At 40.3% G+C, this 15,293-nt stretch overlaps 1 protein-coding gene across 3 annotated transcripts in view; it reads left to right on the top strand.

The window, feature by feature from the left end:
• Nucleotides 1-15,293, top strand: part of chka (choline kinase alpha) — a 113,963-nt gene that overhangs the window by 28,644 nt on the left and 70,026 nt on the right. For 2 of the 3 annotated variants that reach the window (XM_061919904.1, XM_061919903.1), the window contains exon 2: nt 4,093-4,201. In XM_061919904.1, the coding sequence (XP_061775888.1) occupies nt 4,093-4,201 (109 nt within the window). Of the gene's footprint in view, nt 1-4,092; nt 4,202-10,817; nt 10,879-15,293 lie in introns of all 3 variants that reach the window. The other variant, XM_061919905.1, reaches the window with a different exon arrangement.

The raw sequence follows: 15,293 nt of genomic DNA, 5'->3' as shown, positions 1-15,293 counted from the left end.
CTAACCATACCCCCCAAATTTGCGGAATTAGTCCGTGGACACATGGCAACGGATTTAAAAGAATAGTAGACAGTAGGTGGTTTTGTTTAGTTATTGTGTAGTATTGACTTTGTTCTGATCAAAATTTTGTGAAAATAAGGAACTAATTTGAATTAAAGTTGCAAGCAGCGTTGCTCGGGTCCGCTTTGGCTGCTGGCCACCCAACCCAAGCCCTGGTCTAAGTCAGACCTACATAGAGGATTTTGTTTCATGTCTGTATGACATTCCTAACAGAAGTTACAAGCAGTTTTGTCTGGGTTTTTTCCTAGGGGGCATTTGAGCGCAATTTAGATTTTTGGGGTTTGGTTTTTTATCGGATAGCAATTTTTGCTATCAATTAAGGCTGGGCAATATATTGATATACTCGATATATCGCGGGTTTGTCTCTGTGCGATATAGAAAATTACTACACGGTGATATTCGAGTATACGTTCTCACGCAGTTGCTTTTACCTGCAGGCATTACACTGCAGGCTTTTATCACTCTTTCTTGTCTCTCCTTCTCACAGACAAGCGCACCTTCTTACATACGTCACATACTGCCGCATCGTACGCCCTCGCATGAGAGGTAGCAGCATGGGTAACATTAGCCGTGATGTTAGCGGAGTGGTGCGAGTGGTAGTACGAGAGAAAGAAGGTGCGAATCTGGTAACAAATGAAGGATGAATTAATACCTGAGAAAAACAGCGCAGGGTCCATCGTCTGCCGGTGGTTTGGCTTGAAGCGGGAAGATGTCGAACAAGTGTACGACAAAAGCATTGTTACAAAAAGTAGCACCTACTGCTAATTTGTAGCATCATTTCAAAAGTCCCCGCTAGAGAATGAAGAGTGCTTGAAACTGAATGTCAACATCTCCGTTTTGTGCCATACCCACAAAATACCGAAGCAACCATTTGCTGATCGTATGAAAAAAATAGTCAACAACAGAATTTAATAACGTCCGTAGTAACCTACCACATAGCAAAGGATATACACTATTTGATTTTCTGTTACGCAGCTCATTTTTATTTGACACTTATTGAAATATCTTGTGTGACATCATGGACAAAAGTGTACTTTATTTGTTTTAAACTATTGTAGTTGTGTTCTGTTAAATAAGTCTACTTTAATTTAGTGTTGTTTTTATATGTCATCCTAGTGAGATCATGCACAAAAGTGCAGTAATTTAAAATATGTCTGACAATCTTGCACTTTCTGTTTTGAAATGACATGAATGTTTGTGCCACTGTTTATAAATACAGTTTTGGTAAATTGACTTAATTGCGGTGTACCTCTTTGCATGGAAGTTTAAAATGAGCATATATGAATGAAGTATGAACAAGAATGTTTTAATGTAGACACATAGAATCATCATACTGCTGTGATTATACGCATCAAGTGTTCATTCAAGGCAAAGGCAAAATATCGAGATATATATCGAGTATCGTGATATGGCTTCAAAATATTGAGATCTTAAAGGCCTACTGAAATGAGATTTTCTCATTTAAATGGGGATAGCAGGTCCATTCTATGTGTCATACTTGATCATTTCGCGATATTGCCATATTTTTGCTGAAAGGATTTAGTAGAGAACATCCACGATAAAGTTTGCAACTTTCGGTCCTAAGAGAAATGCCCTGCCTCTACCGGAAGTCACAGACGATGACATCACCCGTGTGATGGCTCCTCACATATTCACATTGTTTTTAATGGTAACCTCCAACAAATAGAGCTATTTGGACCGAGAAAACGAAAATTTCCCCATAATTTGAGCGAGGATGAAAGATTTGTGTTTAAGGATATTGATAGCGACGGACTAGAAAAAAAAACAAAAAAAAACGCGTTTGCATTGGGACGGATTCCGATGTTTTTAGACACATTTACTAGGATAATTCTGGGAAATCCCTTATCTTTCTATTGTGTTGCTAGTGTTTTAGTGAGTTAAATAGTACCTGATAGCCGGAAGGGTGTCTCCACGGGTGTCTTGACGCACAGTGTACCAGGGGAGTCGAAGGCAGCTATGGACGGCACAAGCTCAGCTTTTCTCCGGTGACATCTGACGTTTTAACCACAATTTTCTCACCGAAATCTGCTGTTTGACATTTGGTAGGGATCCATGTTGGCTTGACCGCGCTGTGATCCATAGGAAAGTTTGACCTCCAGGAATTTTAAACAAGGAATCACCGTGTGTTTGTGTGGCTAAAGGCTAAAGCTTCCCAACTGCATCTTTCTACTGTGACTTCTCCAATATTAATTGAACAAATCGCAAAAGATTCAGCAACACAGATGTCCAAAATAATGTATAATTTAAAATTGTAATTTAGTAAACTAAAAAGGCCGTATTTGCATGTGTTGCCATAATAATAATTCATCATTGATGATATAAACTATCAGACTGTGTGGTGGGTAGTAGTGGGTTTTAGTAGGCCTTTTAAAGGGTAACATTATCACAATTTCAAAAGGTTTAAAAACAATAAAAATCAGTTCCCAGTGGCTTGTTGTATTTTTTGAATTTTTTTTCAAAATGTTACCGGTCCCCGAATAGCCCTAAAAAAGCTTTAAAGTGCTTGATTTTCGCTATTTGCGATGCGACTATCCATTTCCCTGTGACGTCATACAGTGCTGCCAATGTAAACAAACAATGGCAGATACCACAGCAAGACATAGCGACATTAGCCCGGATTCAGACTTGGATTTCAGCGACTTAAGCGATTCAACAGATTACGCATGTATTGAAACAAATGGTTGGAGTATGAAAGTATTGAAGAAGAAACTGAAGCTATTGAGCGAATAGCTATTGATGCTATTCATAGCCATAGCATGGCCGAATAGCTGCGTTAGCATCGCCGGTGAAATGTACGGACCAAACGATCAGGACTTTCGCATCTTTTGACACTGGAGCAACTTAAATCCGTCGATTGGTAAGTGTTTTTTTCGCATTAAATGTGGGTGGAAGAAAACGTAATATAGTTGCAAATGCATCTGCAGGTTATCCATACATCTCTGTGCCGTGTCTGCTTTAGCACCGCCGGTAAATAGCATGTTAGCATCAATTAGCATAGCATGTTAGCATCGATTAGCTGGCAGTGAACATCAACAAAACCCCCCTTTGTGATTTAGCTGACTTTATCGTTGCAAATGCATCTGCAGGTTATCCATACATCTCTGTGCCATGTCTGCTTTAGCATCGCCGGTAAATAGCATGTTAGCGTTGATTAGCATAGCATGTTAGCATCGATTAGCTAGTAGTCACGGCGACCAAATATGTCTAATTAGCACATAAGTCAACATCAACAAAACTCACCTTTGTGATTTCCTTGACTTTATCCTTGCAAATGCATCTGCAGGTTATCCATACATCTCTGTGCCATGTAAAATGTGGAGACACTTTGGTACATTCAATGGGGGTCTGGCGGCAGACACTTTCGCATCTTCGGGCCAGTGGTGCAAATTGAATCCCTCCCTGTTAGTGTTGTTACACCCTCCGACAACACACCGACGAGGCATGATGTCTCCAAGGTTCCCAAAAATAGTCGAAAAAACGGAAAATAACAGAGCTGAGACCCGGTGTTTGTAATGTGTTGAAAATGAAAATGGCGGCTGTGTTACCTCGGAGACGTCACGTTTTGACATCATCACCACATGAGCGATAAACAGAAAGGCGTTTAATTCGCCAAAATTCACCCATTTAGAGTTCGGAAATCGGTTAAAAAAATATATGGTCTTTTTTGTGCACCATCAAGGTATATATTGACGCTTACATAGGTCTGGTGATAATGTTCTCCTTTATTAAAAGGCCATATCTCCCAGCCCTAATGTCAATAGCACTTAACATAAATGCATAGAAAAAGTTGCAATTCATACATGAGATTTTATCTATTGGCTGATCACACTCGCAAATGATAGTAAACCCATAAAACACTGATCGAAACATTCTTGCTTTGGGTGTTTGTTTGATATTTGCCAATTAATAACCCTACATTTGTTTAGTTTCAAACATGATTTTCAAATATCATAATACATCTTTTGCATTAGTGTTCTTATATGTTGTTCATGTCATTATGTGTTTTTGCAGAGGTGGACTGAGCAACAAGCTCTTCTTGTGCAGCCTCCCAGACAGTGCGGACACTGTTGGCGATGAGCCCAGGAGCATTCTGCTGCGCCTCTACGGGGCCATCCTGCAGGTGAGATTCCTTTCTGTTATCTTTTCACAGCTCAAGGCTGTCTTTTTCTCCACATACTGTAATAATATATAATAACTTATAATTACACTGAGGCATTTGTTTTCCCTATCAGTCTTCATTAAGTTCTAGCTGCCCTTTATTATCAAATATTTCAGATTGTTATGAACTTAATTGATATTAAAGTTGATTTGTCCGTCCTTCAACAAGATAGAGTGCGGAAACTAAGCATTGATTCCCCTGCTGATTGAGTTTGTTACCACATTACAATGAAATGGATTGTTAATCATGTTATTGTAGCTGAGACAGACAGAACATCAACAAAAACATTGAATACGTTCATATTTGAGCCGGTAAATGTTTGATTCCGACACAAAAGGTGATTAAGTAGGAAGTATTTTTGGCAAATACAGAGCTCAGATGTTTCATGTGGTTGGTCATGTCTTCAAAAATGGTTTTGGTCCTCACCTCTCTACATAGACTCTCCAAATACTGAAGGTTTCGAGGCTGTCACTTGGCAACGGTATTTGCTTTTGTACTTTCAATATTTAACATTGGTTTTTACGGAATATTTATTTATTTGTATTTCTATGGATATCGTATGGCACACTGCAATCTATTGAGTTCACATTAATGACAAATGATCTAAAATACTGTATGTGGTATTTTTTGCTCCAGTCAGTTATAATAAACATTGACGTTAAAGATGTTATCAATCATAATAGCGTATAAAATAACGTCATAGTTACTTTGCTGAGTACAGTTGTGATCAAAATTATTCAACCCCCACACAATTTTGGTGTTTTAGCAAGTTGGACATTTATTCCGTATTTTGTTTATAGTCATATCAAATAAAGATGTGTCAAATAGACAAATGCAACTTAAATTGTAACACTGTATTTTACAAAATATCAAAAAAGGACATTTTTCTTAATATCTCATTGACAAAATTATTCAACCCCTTGAAGATCATAACTCTTAACAGAATTTGAATAAGGTCTTTTCAATCAGGTGTTAAAAACACCTGTAGATGTGATTAGAACCATAACGAGCAACAATTAAACTGATTGAAAAAGACTGTGACGCTCAGCTTCTTGTACATGGTCAATGGTGTATTTGCAACATGGTGAAGTCCAGGGAGTGGTCAAAGAAGTCAAGAGAGGATGTAATTTCTCTTCATAAGAAAGGACGTGGATATAAGAAAATAGCAAAGATATTACACATTCCAAGAGACACAGTTGGGAGCATAATTCGCAAGTTTAAAGCTAAAGGCACAGTGGAAACTACCTAGGCGTGGTAGAAAGAGGATGCTGTGTGTGTACAGTGGTGAAAAACCCCCGGGTAACAGCTGAGGAACTACAACAGGACATTGCAGAGGGGGGAACGCAGACGATAAGGCGCGCACTACGAGATGAAGGCCTCCATGCCAGAACTCCCAGGCGCACCCCACTTCTGACTACCAGGCACAAGAAATAATAGACTCCAGTATGCCAAAAATCATCTGGGCAAACCCCAAAGGTTTTGGGAAACTGTTCTATGGAGTGATGAGACAAAACTGGAACTCTTTGGGCCTATGAATCAACGTTATGTCTGGAGGAGAAAAAATTCAGCTTACAAAGAGAAGAACACCTTTCCTACTGTTAAGCATGGTGGGGGGTCAATCATGCTCTGGGGCTGTTTCTCTGCCTCAGGTACCGGGAATCTCCAGCGCGTTCAAGACATTATGAATTCTATTTCCTAGCAGGATATATTAGCTGCAAATGTCATGAAGTCAGTGACGAAGCTGAAACTTTGGAGACGTTGGATCTTCCAACAGGACAACGATCCCAAGCATACCTCCAAATCAACATCAGAGTGGTTGCAGAAGAAGGGCTGGAAGACTCTGGAGTGGCCTTCACAGTCGCCAGACCTAAATCCTCTAGAAAACCTGTGGTGGGACTTGAAGAAGGCAGTTGCAGCACGCAAGCCCAAGAATATGAATGAACTGGAGGCCTTTGCCCAAGAGGAATGGGCTAAAATACCTGTAGATGGTTGCAAGAAGCTTATGTATCACGTTTGAAGGATGTAATTACTGCCAAAGGGTGTTCTACTAAGTACTAAAGATGCATGTAACTAGGGGGTTGAATAATTTTGTCAATGAGATATTAAGAAAAATGTCCTTTTTGGTATTTTGTAAAATACAATGTTACAATTTAAGTTGCATTTGTCTATTTGACACATCTTTATTTGATATGACTATAAACAAAATACGGAATTAATGTCCAACTTGCTAAAACACCAAAATTGTGTGGGGGTTGAATAATTTTGATCACAACTGTAACTAATCACTCCTACAGTGAGACAACACAGTTACTAACTCAGTTACTTTTTGGAGAAGTAATTTGTAAGTATAACTAATGACTTTCATAAGGTAAGGTGACCAACACTGGTTAGGTTTTGATGCAGGTCTGTGTTGTGGGGCATTCTGGGCTGGCCCTTTACCTTTCACTTAACCATCCTTGCCTCACCGGGTGAAGTCTTCGGTCATTCGTACGAGGGCACCGAGTATGGCGTCAAAACAGAAAGAGTGCCGAAGTCAGCGCGGATATAAAAACACTCTTTGCACGTGCGCTGATTGGGCTTGCGCTGCGTCGCTCTTTTTCTATTCTTACGGCAGTCTTTCCTTTAGGCATTTTCTCCTTTCTGATTGTATGTATGTACAGTGGGGCAAAAAAGTATTTAGTCAGCCACCGATTGTGCAAGTTCTCCCACTTAAAATGATGACAGAGGTCTGTAATTTTCATCATAGGTACACTTCAACTGTGAGAGACAGAATGTGAAGAAAAAAATCCAGGAATTCACATTGTAGGAATTTTATATAATTTATTTGTAAATCATGGTGGAAAATAAGTATTTGGTCAATAACAAAAATTTAAATCAATACTTTGTAATATAACCTTTGTTGGCAATAACAGAGGTCAAACGATTAAATGGGTTGTACTTGTATAGCGCTTTTCTACCTTCAAGGTACTCAAAGCGCTTTGACACTACATCCACATTTACCCATTCACACACACATTCACACACTGATGGAGGGAGCTGCCATGCAAGGCGCCAACCAGCACCCATCAGGAGCAAGGGTGAAGTGTCTTGCTCAGTACACAACGGACGTGACGAGGTTGGTTCTAGGTGGGATTTGAACCAGTGACACTCGGGTTGCGCACGGCCACTCTCCCACTGCGCCACACCGTCCGATTACTATAGGTCTTTACCAGGTTTGCACACACAGTAGCTGGTATTTTGGCCCATTCCACTATGCAGATCTTCTCGAGAGCAGTGATGTTTTGGGTCTGTCGCCGAGCAACTTGGACTTTCAACTCCCTCCACAGATTTTCCAAGGGGTTGAGGTCTGGAGACTGGCTAGGCCACTCCAGGACTTTCAAATGCTTGTTACGGAGCCACTCCTTCGTTGCCCGGGCGGTGTGTTTGGGATCATTGTCATGCTGGAAGACTCAGCCACGTTTCATCTTCAAAGCTCTCACTGATGGAAGGAGGTTTTGGCTCAAAATCTGACGATACATGGCCCCATTCATTCTTTTCTTAACACGGATCAGTCGTCCTGTCTCCTTAGCAGAAAAACATCCCCAAAGCATGATGTTTCCACCCCCATGCTTCACAGTAGGTATAGTGTTCTTGGGATGCAACTCAGTATTCTTCTTCCTCCAACCACGACGAGTTGAGTTTATACCAAAAAGTTATATTTTGGTTTCATCTGACCACATGACATTCTCCGAAATCCTCTGTTGTATCATCCATGTGCTCTCTGGCAAACTACAGATGGGCTGGCACATGCACTGGCTTAAACTGGGGGACACATCTGGCACTGCAGGATTTGATTCCCTGTCGGCATAGTGTGTTACTGATGGTAACCTTTGTTACTTTGGTCCCAGCTCTCTGCAGGTCATTCACCAGGTCCCCCCGTGTGGTTCTGGGATTTTTGCTCACGGTTCTCATGATCATCACGGGATGAGATTTTGCGTGGAGCCCCAGATGGAGGGAGATTATCAGTGGTCTTGTATGTCTTCCATTTTCTGATAATTGCTCCCACAGTTGATTTTTTTCACACCAAGCTGCTTGCCTATTATAGAGTCACTCTTCCCAGTCTGGTGCAGGTCTACAATTCTTTCCTGGTGTCCTTCAACAGCTCTTTGTTCTTGGCCATTGTGGAATTTGGAGTCTGACTATTTGAGGCTGTGGACAGGTGTATTTTATACAGATAACGAGTTCAAACAGGTTCCATTAATACAGGTAATGAGTGGAGGACAGAAGAGCTTCTTAAAGAAGAAGTTACAGGTCTGTGAGAACCAGAGACCTTCCTTGTTTGAAGTGACCAAATACTTATTTTCCACCATAATTTACAAATATTTTTTTAAAATTCCTACAATGTGAATTCCTGTATTTTTTTCACATTGTCTCTCACAGTTGAAGTGTACCTATGATGAAAATTACATACCTCTGTCATCATTTTAAGTGGGAGAACTTGCACAATCGGTGGCTGACTAAATACTTTTTTGCCCCACTGTATGTAGGGCTGGGCGATATGGCCGTTTTTTAATATAAAATAGTGTATGTCCTTCGCTATGTGGTAGGTTACTGCGGAGATCTCCTTTTGTTGTTGATTATTTCTTTCATACAGTGTTGATCTGGAAATTTTTGCCTCGGCATTTTGTTGGTGTGGCACCGAATGGCGATGTTGACATGCGGAGTAAGCACTCTTTATTCTCTAGCAGGTGACTTTTCAAATGATACTACATATTAGCAGTAATGCTACTTTTGGTAGCCACGCTTGTGTCCCACACTTGACAAATTAAAGTTGTCTATAAGACATATTCGTGCTTTCAGTCGAACCAACGCCAGACAATGGACCTCCTGCTGTTTTTCTTGGGAATGAACTCTTCCTTCATTTGTTACCACATTTGCACTTTCTTTCTTTCGTATTACCACTCGCACGGCTTCGCTAGCATCACAGCTAACGTTATTTGACGTATGTAAGAAGGTGCGCTTGCTGTCTGTAAGAAGGAGAAACAAGAAGGAGTGGGAAGAGCCTGTAGTGCAGGGGTCACCAACGCGGTGCCCGCGGGCACCAGGTAGCCCGTAGGGACCAGATGAGTCGCCCGCTGGCCTGTTCTAAAAATAGCTCAAATAGCAGCACTTACCAGTGAGCTGCCTCTATTTTTTAAATTGTATTTATTTACTAGCAAGCTAGTCTCGCTTTGCTCGACATTTTAAATTCTAAGAGAGACAAAACTCAAATAGAATTTGAATATCCAAGAAAATATTTGTAAGACTTGGTCTTCACTTGTTTAAATAAATTCATTTATTTGTTTTACTTTCCTTCTTATAACTTTCAGAAAGACAAATCTAGAGAAAAAATACAACCTTAAAAATGAATTTAGGATTTTTAAACACATTTAGCTTTTTACCTTTTAAATTCCTTCCTCTTCTTTGCTGACAATTTAAATCAGTGTTCAAGTAAATGTATTTTTTTTAATAGTAAAGAATAATAAATACATTTTAATTTTATTATTAATTTTAGCTTCTGTTTTTTCGACGAATAATATTTGTGAAATATTTCTTCAAATTTATGATTAAACTGAAAAAAAATATATTCTGGCAAATCTAGAAAATCTTTAGAATCAAATTTAAATCTTATTTCAAAGTCTTTTGAATTTCTTTTAAAAATGTTGTTCTGGAAAAAGTAGAAATAACGATTTGTCTTTTTTAGAAATATAGCTTGGTCCAATTGGTTATATATTCTAATAAAGTGCAGATTGGATCTTAACCATTTTCTTATATGTATATATATATATATATATAGATTTATTTATTAAAGGTGAATTGAGCAAGTTGGCTATTTCTGGCAATTTATCTAAGTGTGTATCAAACTGGTAGCCCTTCGCATTAATCAGTACCCAAGAAGTAGCTCTTGGTTTCAAAAAGGTTGGTGACCCCTGCTGTAGTGTAATGCCAGCAGCTTAAAGCAACTGCGTGAGAACGTATACTCGAATATCACAATAGTCATTTTCTATATCGCACAGATACAAACCCGCGATATATCGCCCAGCCCTACACTGACCCAATCTAAATGCTCCTTTTCAAAAAAGCAAATCTAATGGAAATGTTTACAGACTGAAATTTAAAAATGTATCATTCTCAACGAGCATCAGCTACTTCAGCCTGATTGCAGATCCAATGCTTATTTCATTTGTGTAGTTTTTTTTTTTCGATTTTGTGTTGATATTCTGTCTCTATATTACAACAAAACCACCGTAAAATATATCCAGCAATGGTTAAACCCACAAAAGCAGCCGGGGATCAAATACTTATTTCCTCCGCTATCAGGCGGGCTCCAAGGTTAAGTAGAAAGCAGACTAGAAAAGAAACCACAGGTGATGGACGTAGCTGTGGGGACCCAACATTACCTGAGGTTGGAGGGCTTTGTAAGTGTGTGTTAGAAGCTGATGATAGTGTCTGCATGCACATGCCTTCATTTTTTGTGTGTCTTTCCACACGTGTTAGCCATTGTCGTACATAGTGATGTACCCCCCATGGCTGTACATGCATGTGTTCTTTGCCGTAGGCTTCCCAAAGGAGCATGCCTTGGGCATTCTTGTTCCCTGTTGAGCCCACCAAAAAACACGGTACAGTATGAGATCTCTGAAATCTCAGACTAATACAAAGACGTAACACACACTCATGTAGCGCAACTTTGACTGCTGGCAGTGGTAAGTTGCGGTGTGGAGAGAGTACAGAACTGTGAAACCCCCTCTCCTGTTTGTTTCCCCTCTAAATCTCCATGTGATCCCGCTTAAGCAAACAGTTTAGCTTTTGAAATAGTCTTAAAGCCACAAAAAGCTGCGGGATAACTCCACGATTGTTGCTTTCCCTGCTGACAAAACAATTTGCTAACAAAACCAGAGTGTTTTTAAAGGGGAACATTATCACAATTACAAAAGGGTTAAAAACAATAAAAATCAGTTCCCAGTGGCTTGTTTTTTTTTTAAAGTTTTTTTCTAAAATTTACAATTTTCCCTATTTGCGATGCGACTGTCAAATCATTTCCCTGTGACGTCATACAGGGCTGCCAATACAAACAACATGGCGGTTACCACAGCAAGATATAGCGACATTAGCTCGGATTCAGACTCGGATTTCAGCGGTTTAAGCGATTCAACAGATTACACATGTATTGAAACAGATGGTCGGAGCATGGAGGCAGATAGCGAAAACGAAATTGAAGCTATTGAGGGAATAGCTATTGACGCTATTCGGCCATAAAATTGGTGTACCTAATGAAGTGGCCGATAGCATGGTTGCCTTATTAGCATCACCGGTAAAATGTGCGGACCAAACGATCAGGACTTTCACATCTGTGACACTGGAGCAACTTAAATCCGTCGCTTGGTAAGTGTTTGTTTCGCATTAAATGTGGGTATCTAGTTTCAAATGTACATACAGCTAGCATAAATAGCATGTTAGCATCGATTAGCGTAGCATGTTAGCATCGATTAGCTGGCAGTCATGCTGCCACCAAATATGTCTGATTAGCACATAAGTCAACACCATCAACAAAACTCACCATTGTGATTTCGTTGACTTAATCGTTGCAAATGCATCTGCAGGTTATCCATACATCTCTGTGCCATGTCTGTCTTAGCATCGCCGGTAAAATGTGCAGACACTCTGGCAAATTCTATGGGGGTCTGGCGGCAGATTTCTTGCCAGTGGTGCAACTTGAATCCCTCCCTGTTAGTGTTGTTACACCCTCCGACAACACACCGACGAGGCATGACGTCTCCAAGGTTCCAAAAAATAGTCGAAAAAACGGAAAATAACAGAGCTGAGACCCGGTGTTTGTAATGTGTTGAAAATGAAAATGGCGGCTGTATTACCTCGGTGACGTCACGTTCTGACGTCATCCTTTGTATTCATGAGACTTCCTGACTATTTTATACACCCCACTAGCAACAAACCCCGCAACCCCCCCGTGCGTCGGTAAGGTGGGCGGGGGTGTAAAATATATTCAGGAACTGTGACGGATACAAAGGATTCTGGGTATTTGTTGTGTTGCGTTTATGTTGTGTTACTGTAAGGATGTTCTCCCGAAATGTGTTTGTCAATCTTGTATTGTGTGGCTTCACAGCGTGGCGCATATTAGTAAGTGTTAAAGTTGTTTATATCACAACCATCAGTGTACTCTGTGTCACCCAGTATGCCTTTCAATCTTGTACGTGTGATTGCGCAAGCTGCACACAAAATGTTGCCGGAGCAACAATCGGTTCGTATATGTTGTTGAAGGTGTCTAAGGCAATGGCTTCACAGCACGCCCATATTCTTGTCATCAGGATGAACACTATTGGATAGTCGCGAGAACGTTAGCGGCTCCAATTGTGTTCATTACTCTGTGAAACAGGTTTAAATAGCTCTGTGAGTGGTAAAGGTGGCCGACCTCTGATGTATTTCTGCGGGCGGTTGGCGGACGGGTACGGTCCTGATAAAATGTTGGTTCGGGTGGACGGCGGGTGGATGACGACTTTGGTGATGCGGTTGCGGATGAGATAATTGCCTATCCGCGCATCTCTAATATAAACATTTAGCAACACGCCGGTGTACTCACGTCCGAGTCTACATGAATTTATAGATTTATTTAACTTTTATTTATCCAGGGTAAGGCAATTAATAACATATTTTTATTTGCAATGTTGACCTAGCATAGAGGCAGCATTTACATGGCCAGATTTACCAACCTACAAATGTGGCATTTATTTTTGTAATTATATTTAATTATCACTAATAGTAGTTAATATTGAATAAAATCAGTGGGAGCACGATGGAAGAGGGTTTAGTGTGTCTGCCTTACAATACGAAGGTCCTGAGTAGTCCCGAGTTCAATCCCGGGCTTGGGATCTTTCTGGGTGGAGTTTGCATGTTCTCCCCGTGATTGCGTGGGTTCCCTCCAGGTACTCTGGCTTCTTCCCACTTCCGAAAACATGCACCTGGGGATAGGTTGTTGGGCAACACTAAATTTGCACTAGTGTGCGAATGTGAGTGTGAATGTTGTCTGTCTACCTGTGTTGACCCTGTGATGATATAGCGACTTGTCCAGGGTGTACACCGCCTTCCGCCCGATTGTAGCTGAGATAGGTTCCAACACCCCCCACCCCCCGTGACCCTGAAGGGAATAAGCGGTAGAAATGGATAGATGGATGAATTAAATCAGTACAGTAATTCGACAATGAGCTCTAAGTATGTGCTTTTACTGCCATTTGGTGCGTACTTTTAGTCTATGTAGTACAAAATGAGTAAAACATAAATTCAGTTTTTGTTCTCCAATTTTTGTCAAAATCCTATGCGTTTTAGGTTAGTTACAAGGGCAATTATTTTGACTCAGAGGGCCACATTTAGAGAAAAAAATATGTCTGGGGGCCGCTATATTTATTTTTAGGAACACTAATACAAAACCTTACAATAATGTCTGAATGCTAAAAAACGTTTTGACAGACCGCCTTAAAAAACGTAATGGAATTTAGCGTTTTTCTATGAACGATAAAACACTGAATATCGACAAAATATGAATGTCACACCACCTTTCAATCGACATATTTTACAATCGAGTGAAATGTGACAAAAATGCAACAGACGGTGAAATACGAACACAAAGGGTACAAAGTAAAAAAACACCTACAATCTGATGTATCAGTAAGCTTTAGAACTTTGTTGTGAAAATCTCCTTCCGCGTCTGTGGAAACACTTCCCCCCCACACTGCTTGGTGCCTCGTCTGAGCTGCTGTGATGTAGATTACCATAGTAACTAATTAGATTACCATAGTAACTGGTATATCATCCAAAAGCGCAGATTCCAACCATTGAAATACTTAGTATAGTTCAAGACTTACGGTCATTAGAAAACATCACTGCACGTCATGAACCTACTCAGTGGCCTAGTGGTTAGATTGTCCGCCCTGAGATCGGTAGGTCGTGAGTTCAAATCCCGGCCGAGTCATACCAAAGACTATAAAGATGGGACCCATTACTTCCCTCAGCATTAAGGGTTAGAATTGGACGTTTAATCACCATAAATGATTCCCGGGCGCGGCACCGCTGCTGCCCACTGCTCCCCTCACCTCCCATGGGTTGATCAAGGGTGATGGGTTAAATGCAGAGAATAATTTCGCCACATCTAGTATGTGTGTGACAATCACTGGTACTTTAACTTTAATGGCAGCCACACTTAACATTTTAAAGATCTAAAAATAATATTTGGGAATGTCGGGCGGGCCAGATTGAAAAGCTCAACGGGCCGCATGTGGCCCCCGGGCCTTAATTTGACCAGGTCTGACTTTAAACCATGGTAACAAATGGATTAACTCGCTGGAATATAAAGACAATATAAAAAAACTTCCATAAACCTGGATGCATATGCAAAAGTGCAATATATTTATCTGTACAGTAATATATCTATTTTATATCTGCACCTTATTGCTTTTTTATTCTGCACTACCATGAGCTAATGCAACACAATGTTGTTCTTATCTGTACTGTAGAGTTCAAATTTGAATGACAATAAAAAGGAAGTCTAAGTCTAAATTAATAGAATCACAACAATTCAATGTGTTTGGAAGAAAAGGCCTTGAAACATGGCAAGTTTTCTGACAAAGTTGTTGTGAATTCAGACATTTGAAGGCCACAACAATTACAATAAAAGCCCACTAAATCATGTTGGGACTGTATAATCCAGTCCAGTCTTCGCTTTAAAACCGAGAGACGTACCCAAACGTGATTATGGCATACTGTTACATCCTTACTTTACTCCCGACAACGTCAGATTGAAGAAGGCATCATGGCTTGGAAGTTAATGATTGTCACAAAAGGCCATTTTTTGATTTACCCACAAATTTGGCGCTCCATGTGACTCACGCTCGTTAGTACCTACTGTTTGTGTAATTCCTAATGGATAGCCGCACAGACGCACTCAGTCCTGCACCAAGACAACTGCAGCAGTCGCGTCCTTGAAGGAGTTAGTGGATCAAAAAGCTAATAAAATGAAGGCTGTCTG

Source organism: Nerophis ophidion, linkage group LG14 (assembly GCF_033978795.1).
Source record: "Nerophis ophidion isolate RoL-2023_Sa linkage group LG14, RoL_Noph_v1.0, whole genome shotgun sequence".
Classification (NCBI taxonomy): Eukaryota; Metazoa; Chordata; class Actinopteri; order Syngnathiformes; family Syngnathidae; genus Nerophis; species Nerophis ophidion.
The sequence above is the reverse complement of the archived record's forward strand: the minus strand, read 5'-3'. Positions and strand labels throughout refer to the sequence as shown.